Source organism: Leuciscus leuciscus (assembly GCF_965113295.1).
Source record: "Leuciscus leuciscus genome assembly, chromosome: 20".
Classification (NCBI taxonomy): Eukaryota; Metazoa; Chordata; class Actinopteri; order Cypriniformes; family Leuciscidae; genus Leuciscus; species Leuciscus leuciscus.
Genome location: NC_138744.1, coordinates 21904551 through 21913245, shown reverse-complemented (window position 1 = coordinate 21913245; position 8695 = coordinate 21904551). Strand labels below are relative to the sequence as shown.

At 36.9% G+C, this 8695-nt stretch overlaps 1 protein-coding gene across 1 annotated transcript; it reads right to left on the bottom strand.

The window, feature by feature from the left end:
• Positions 1 to 2728: 2728 nt before the first annotated feature.
• hoxa9b (homeobox A9b) lies at positions 2729 to 7644 on the bottom strand. The gene is made up of 2 exons (XM_082149136.1): positions 6006 to 7644; positions 2729 to 5290 (listed from the first exon to the last, which is right to left on the bottom strand). The coding sequence occupies exons 1-2, from the start codon at positions 6532 to 6534 to the stop codon at positions 5052 to 5054; spliced, it is 768 nt and encodes a 255-aa protein (XP_082005262.1). The 5' UTR covers positions 6535 to 7644; the 3' UTR covers positions 2729 to 5051.
• Between the last annotated feature and the right edge of the window lie 1051 nt (positions 7645 to 8695).

The window sequence follows — 8695 nt, the reverse complement described above, 5'->3', positions numbered from 1 at the left end:
TGAAAACCAAGTTTTTCAAGTTTTATGTTTCGATATTCGCGGTAGGCCTACTTCCGTGTTGATTATTATTTCTTTAAAGCATTGGCGAAAGTTCCAGCCTTAGTTCCTGAACTGGTTTTCGTAACGATGAACTTAAGTTTAAATGAGTAGGCTAGGCCTAATTAACTAGCGATTTATGTTCTGGTTCGAGAAACCGGCGTTACATTGTCGTAAAATACCGTATGACGTTAGTTAAGATCATCCAAAATGCGTGTTTTGTATAGGCTTGTTGCATCACCGGGAAATCCAGCTCACAGCAACATAATATCTTCATTATCTTTACATATTGCTTCCGTATGCATATGTGACCTAACTATAGACAACGTGATACGTAGGCCTACATGGATTTTACTCTTTTTAGTGAAAGAGGAAAATGACTATAAACAACTGTCTGGTTTCCTGAAACACTGGACTAAGTGCGACCGAAGTTCGTAAGTGCTACTTTATCACTTCGGCCTCTTTCCCAAATGCGTCGTTAGTCTACATTTCACCTATAGGCACATAGAAACGCTCGCGGATTAACAAGGGGGCCCAGACCACTCATAAGACCATAAGGTGCTTCTTCTTAAATAGCTCTTCACCTTCACCTTGATCTACAACACAGTATAAACAATATGCAAGCATATAGTAAATGTTAAAATTAAACCATCAATTACTTTTTAAATTATACATTGAAATTGGCAAGTGCACTGAAATCTGCAACTGTCATGTAATCTTAACAGTTGCAATATCATTTCCATGCATAGGTCGTGTAGCCAACAGATTTCCAGTGAAATATTAATTTATTCTTGCATATATGTAAGAAATAAACATGTCACGTTTTGAGGTTTTAGCAGCTTATGCAGTGTCTCTGTCTACCTGGTGCACTTACTCTCCTTCTCTTAAACTTAAGGGGTTGTTCGCCCCAAAAATATGATAGGTCATACAATGAACATTAATGGGTCCAGTGTTGTTTGAACTAAAATGTTCTGCGTACATACTATATGTACTAGTAATTGCAATAACCTGGTAATAACTACTAACACTGAACCTATACCTAAACCTACCCTTAACCCATGTTATACCAGTAATTTTTAGGCAAGTACACTGTAAGTACACATACTGTAAAACAAAGTGCAACCAAATGTTCTTCTGAAAGAAAGTCATACAGGTTTGGAATGACATGAGAGTGAGTAAATGATAACATTATTTACATTTTTGGGTGATCCCTTTAACTGATTTAACCCCAACCTGACACTCCACCTCCTCTCAAAGCAGTCCGACCCACGCTCACATCAGTAGTGTGTTGTGCATGATTGTGTAGACAACTAATAATAGGTATAAAGGTCAAAGCTACAAAATGTATCCTTGGTTCAGTACACTCCAACACATTCTAGCTCTTTCTCATTTTCCATTTGGCTACAATCCATTTGGATACATACAACATCCAGTACACCCCTCTGATATCTTTTAACACTTTGGGACCTAATACCATACTCGATTTGTTTTCAAGTTCAACTTAAAGGAATACTCCACCGTTTTTTGAAATAGGGCTTATTCACTTTCTTTCCTACATTTAGATAGGTGGGCAAATGCATTTTTGTCTCAGTGCATGCATTGTTTTAGTTTGACAGGGTCGGCGCTAGCTTAGCTTAGCACAATGAATGGAATCCTTTGTTGCCAGCTAGCATGTCCTGAGTAAAAGTGATATAAAAAAATTAAAAAACCCACCTAATTACTTCTTGTGGCCTGCCTATTCACAACAAGTACAAATAGTGATGCAGATTAACACTAGGCGATTTCCTAGGCAGATATTGACTTATATATTAAGGACTATATTAGGGGGAAGCACAGGCGAAGCACTGCTACTTGGGCGTGATATCTCTGCGCCCAAGTAGCAGTGCTTCACCTGTGCTTCCCCCTAATATAGTCCCAAGTCAATATCTGCATAGGAAATCGTCTAGTGTTAATCTGCATCGCTATTTGTACTTGTTGTGAATACGCAGGCCACAAGAAGTAATTAGGTGGGGTTTTTAAAAAATTTTATATCACTTTTACTCAGGACATGCTAGCTGGCAACAAAGGATTCCATTCATTATGCTAAGCTAAGCTAGCGCCGACCCTGTCAAACTAAAACAATGCATGCACTGAGACAAAAATGCATTTGCCCACCTATCTAAATGTAGGAAAGAAGGTGAATAAGCCCTATTTCAAAAAACGGTGGAGTGTTCCTTTAATAAAATTAGGTGATGGTTTGAATTGCAGGTTGTCGTCCCATATTGACTCATATTGGGTTCCCATAGAACCTTTCAATTAAATGTTCTTAAAAGAACCATTTTTTTCTTAGTGTGAAGAACATTTCTAACGTAAATATCCTTTTTCCATTATATACTCTCTTATAAATTGGCATCTGGTTCCATGAAGAACCTGTAACATCCATGGAACCTTTCCACTGGACATATAAGGGGTTTTTTTATAGTGGAAAGGGGTTCTGTAGGTTCTGACTCACTAATATTTTTTTTTTTAGAACTGTTCCCTGAAAGGTTTGTTGGGAAACCCAAAATATTTTTTCTATCGCATCACTGTGAAAACTTTCTTTTGAAACCTTTATTTGTAAGAGTGTAAAGAACATTTTGTCCAGTGGAAAGGTTCCATGGATGGTGGAAGGTTTTAATGGAACCATAGATAGAAAAAGAAAAAAAAAGTAACTTATAAGGGTCAGCATTCAAGAGAATTAAAATAAGTTTCCAAACATCAATCCATGATGTACTTTTAATGGTTGATGTAAATAAAAAAAACGTTATGTAAATAAAAAGGTAACAGCATGTAAAATTGGATGCACGTGATATGGGTTCTTAATTTTTTTGCAATATTATCATTATCAGTTCAACTTGAAAGTCTTGCATTAACGCTCAAAATAAAAACTAAATTAAATAGCAATTCAATCTGACTTTGTCCACAGGCCTTTTTAACCAAAAAATGGTTTTGAACCTTAATGGACAGTTGTTGAAATATTTGCAGCAATAAATAGGCTAGGTCTTGTTCGTGGCTGGCCCTTGTTAAGTTAGGTTGCTGTAATGCAGAATCCGTTTTGTCACTTGGTATTTTGAAACAAACCGCTGTCGCCACCTGCTGGATACTAATGGTAATGGCTCATTTAATGGTAGTGGTGGCTCATTTGGCCAGTGTGTTTGTTCAAATACAATATAATGTTTCCCAATTCTGATCAAGGAGACCCCACAGCACTGCCCAATTGTGGTGTCTCACTCATCAGACACACCAAATATAGATCATGAAGCACTTTATTAATGAGCTGATTCACTGATGGATCGTGTGTTAATAAGGGACCACCTTTACCAAAACGGAAATATTTAGAATTCCTATGGTCATACCATTTAGCAAAAACGAGTGCACCTTTATGATTCATCTTTAAGGCTTAAGAAACAGAACAAGAGTTCATAAAAGTAAACAAATTAAATAAATCAAGTAAAAAAAAATGTTTTAAAAAAAGTATGCTTACGTTGAAATGGCCAAAAATGCAAAATAGCAAAGACACTGGACACAGCAAGAAAAAGTACAATGCGTCAATCGTTTTGTTTCCGCAACAAATGGGTGATCAGTTCTGCAACGTTTTAATTGTTGCTGAGGAGTAATAAAGTAATTAGCAGAGGAAAAAACAGGCAGTGTGGCTAAGCCCCATTTTACGATGCTGTCTGGGTTAGAGCCTTTGAAGATCTGCAAGCAAGGTATAGGTTTTTTTTGCTTTCGGTTTTCCTTTATTTTGTTTATTTAATACAAATAATACAAATAATAATAATAGCATAATATTAATAAGAATACAATAAAAAGTCATACAAAATAAACTTTAATTTTTAAATAAATAAAAAACGTACATTAAAAATGTTATCAAATATATCCCATGTAATTGTATTGACACGCCTACAAAAAGTCGTAGTTCCGCCCTCAAGCGCTTTGCACCCCATAAACAGTTAAGACTGTGATTGTGGTTTATTGCCGCACGGCCACTAATATCGCTTGCAGGGGCGAGGCACAAATAGAACGAGCAGGCCTACGAGCATCAAACTAAGCTTTATTTATTCGGATAAACGGCATCCTGGTCGTTAACAGGACACTAAACAGTGGGTTGCAAGATAACGGTAGCCTATAGCGCGCATGAGAAGTGTAAAACTTTTTGGAGGGCGGTAAAATATTTCTCGAGTAAAAATAGCACGGGATTGCAGTCACTGTCAACCTCGTTGAGGTACGATTTATTAATGTTGAGTCTTTCATGATTCTGGAACTTTATGAGCGGTATAGCACACAAACACTTGACTGCAATTATTAATTACAACTTATTGCACTATCGATGCAGATTTGGCAACCAATGAAACCCAAGAAAAAGTCTTATTTTCGAATAGACCTTTGGTATAGAGAGTCTTAACGAAATATACTATTTATCAGAAATGTATTTATTATGTACACATTTAATTTGAAAAGAACTAACACTGTTGATTTGAGGTATTGGCGTATGCAATTTTCACACATAACATTACAAGCACGTAAATGTTACAAAATTCACTGAAATATTACAAAGACGAACAACACAACATAAATTAATTCATCTTAATACATAGGTAGTTCATATACATCTAGGTAGTCACATTAAACATTGATACATTACGCTACCATTTATTTTTGAATACAAAACAAAATAGTCATGCATATCATCAGCATTTCATATCGCAGAAACTATATTTCCCTGAAATCATGAACTGGTATAGGCTACTTTAAAAAAAAACACAATTTAACATATTTAAAATGTACACTTACAACAAGCAGAACAAATAAGAGAACTATCACCAACAAGCTGTATACAAAGACACAATCATATATATACAAGCTCAGATCAAAGGTTTGTGCAATCTAACATTACAAAATGTTGGCTATCAATAATAATCTACTGTGGTTGTGCATGAGGGAAAAGACAGGCTAATTCACATCTGCAGTGCGCATTTACAGCTTTCCATTTTTTTTTAAATGTCTTTTGGACGATCTTTATTGCATTTCTTCATCTTCATCCTACGGTTTTGGAACCAAATTTTGACTTGTCTCTCGGTGAGATTTAGGAGTCTTGCCACTTCATATCTACGGTCGCGTGAGAGGTACATATTAAACAGAAATTCTTTCTCCAGCTCGAGAGTTTGATGCTTAGTGTATGGACAGCGCTTTTTCCTAGTGGACTTCGCGTGCAGCCAGTTGGACGCAGGGTTATCTGCAAGAAGGGTCGGAGAGAGAGAGCTAGTCATGTTGCCACTTGGAAAATACTGCGGCCATTTTATGGCCAGCGCGCGAGAAGAAAGAAGAGTCTAAAATAAAGGCTACTTGACTAGAATTTTTTATATGCTGAGAAATTGGAAAGCAATATCATGGATTAAATGTTTCCGGCCTGCGGGTATATAGTTTATATGATCGAAAATTTTATGTGCAAGCTATAATTTTCTTCCTACTGACAGTTTTTGGCATCCTTGAATGAAGGGGAAACAAGGGCCTTACTGTCTGTTAGAAGAAAGAAAATCCAGATTGCATGCAATAATTGTGCTTTATATATACAATTTAATCCAATGTATTGTGTCTAAAACCACACTATAATTTAGGGCAGCACTTCAAAGAATTCTTGTAAATATGACATGCAGTGGTCTATATTAATGCAAATATGTGGGTTTTAATTACTGGACACTTTCAATTGAAACAGGCATATATGCTGTCAAATGCAAATGCAGATTATTGCCATCCACAGAACAAAAAGAAAGGGCTAGAAGACCTTTAGCTTTAGGCCTATACTGAAAAATAGCATATCTACAATCTACAATAGATCTCTTCTCTCATTACATATCAAATCGACTCTTATTGGATTCATCTGTTTGAGTAGCCAAAAATGAAGCCTGTTCATATAAAAAAACTAAAAACATTCTGATAGTTGCACTTACTTGGGTCTATATCTAGCTTCTTCTCTGCTGGAGTTTTGTCCTCCTGTGATCCGTTGGAAACCGCATCGTCAGGTACCTTCCTCTCTGCTTGGCTCGTATTGTTGTCAGTCTCGGCCACAAGCAGTGTATGCGTGGTGCACTCACCATTCCCAACCAGTGGTTCTAGTTTTATATCATGGTGCGTATCTGTGGATAATCCCGTGAAAGGAAGGGCAGGAAGCGGTTCCAGCGCCCAGGAACGCACGGATGCTCCATCGGGTTCTCCTGTTGAACATGGGTGATGAATGTACGGCTGGTAGGCGATAGATGCGCCTGGGGGATGCACTGGCACGGGACCCCACGACGCACCGAAAATTGACGATTTGGCCTGGAAAGTGTACGGCTCCTGTTCGCCATATTCAAGTAGCGTCAGTTCGCGAGCCTGCTGCTGGACCAAAGGTCCAGATGAGAACCTCGGTGCCAAATGATCGTCATTCTCGTGTGGAATGTGTGAGTCAGCGTAGTAACTCAGAGTCCCCAATGTCGACATAACAAAAAACAAGCAAAGAGAGAGCAGCCGGACGGATACACCCACAATGAAACTGCCACAAAAGCAGAATCCGTTGAAATCAAGTAACTAACTACTTGACTTCGCGGTGAACTACAGACCTCTGATAAGTTGAATCACTGCAGAGATTGGATTGGATGTGCTAGACACGTGACTGTGGGAGATAAAGGGGAAAGCCTAGCCAGTACGCACGGTTAAATGGCCTCCATTTTACAAGTCATATTTTTAATGGTATAGCCATATGCTTTTATGAAGGTGGATTTGCTTTTATTCATGTTGTTAAATTTCAGCATATAATAACCGAGCGTAACAAAAATGGTTATTTGAGACGCGTCGTTGTAGAAGTTCGTATCCAAATTGTAATGTATTGGGCCTAGCCTACTTTTTGCAATAATAAAATAAATCCATAAACGCGTTAATACATTGTCATATCATTGTAGGCTATAGCTTAATCACTGGCGTCCAGTTCAACATCAACCTTGCTTTAGACAGAACATGTTTATTTTTCACAAATCCTGCAGACAAATCTATGATGAATACACGTATTCCGCAATGCCTTGTCGAGCACAAGAAGACATAAAATAGTCCAGACATAAAAATGATCTTTACGTGAGCCGTATGTATACTTTATATGGCAATAAGTGCCACTTGGATGGTTGAGATATGACCTGTTAAGTGACCAGTCATTCAGTAACGCGCGCGCAAACCTTCAGTCTTCTCCTCTGCAAGGCACACTGTGATGTGCACACAAGTTAAACTAAATCTGAACGCGAACGACTGATTGTGAATTAAATCCAACTGAGAAAAAAACAATAGTGCTACAAAAACTTGATCAGATGCTATTTCTACAAAATAGAAAATTTGTTTAATGTTTAAAATTAAGCTTTACGCATCAAAATAAAATCTTACAAAAGCTGTGAAATAGTAATATGTAGATATTAAAACGGTGCAAATAAAGAAATTAATAAATGGTATTGGTCAACCCTGCAAAACCAGATTCAATCATGATTTTTTTATCATCTATCACAATATTATGGAACAATCACAGTTTTGTTGTGATAGGCTACTGTTCTTGTATTCGTTATTAAGATAATATATAGCAGAAAATATCTGTTTTACAATATCCCTCTTTGTAAAAAAAAAAGATTAATAAGTTATGACAACATATTTGCTTTAATCAAAATAAGTTTAGCGATTTTCAACTTTTTGAATAGGTTATAATCGAATCAACTCAATTTTTAAAAGTCAGTTTAGTGTAATTTAAGTTAAAATTGTTAAAAGTTGATTGTAGGCTACTTAAAAATTTTAGGCAACAAATTTTTGCCTATATTCAGAGACTTAATTGTAAAATTGTAAATATATTCGTATAATTGCAGTGGTTAAATTTAAGCATAAAACGTAGCATCGTTGGAAAGCATATGTTATAATCACTCAGAAAATAAACAATAGCCTGCGTGGTGTTTGAAAATCAGAAACGCTGTTATTGTAAACTGTGACTATATACAGTGTTGTTCTAATGGGAGATAGTTGAATTTAATGCTGATAACAGTAAAATCTCTTTAGCCTTATCCTTGAAAACATTGACAATAGAGGACAACCATTGGCGACCAGAAGCAAATTCTCTCCCTCTGGTCAATGAGCATTGCTGTGATCTTGTCCTCGGAAGAGTGGATCTCTGGGCACTTCAACAGACTCTGTTTATAACAGGGGCTATTACTCTGTTTTTCTTCGGGTTGTAACTTGGCGGTCTGGCCTGAATATGGCCAATAAAGCCTTTGTGTTTTTTTCCTCCGGCCCAGCAGACGCATCCGGCAATGTGGGCGTGCTCTCAGTCTCCGGTGCGCACGCGGCTTTGGCCAAAGTGCATTGATCGTAACCGAGGCCTTGCTATCTACACCTGCGCTCCACCATTTACTTTTTACAATGATCTAAAGATTTCAGTTCAACAGTGCAGTTCATGCATTCAAATTACGTCGTTAATATATCAAATGTTGTTGAGAATTGCATGCTGGTGTTTTTGTTTGTGTTTGCTAGACTATATACACTGTAAACAAATCAATAAGAAGTCTAAAATTAGTTTAGCAATTTTCTACTTTTTAAAAATAAGTTATACAAGATCAACTCATTTTTTAAACTCGGTTTA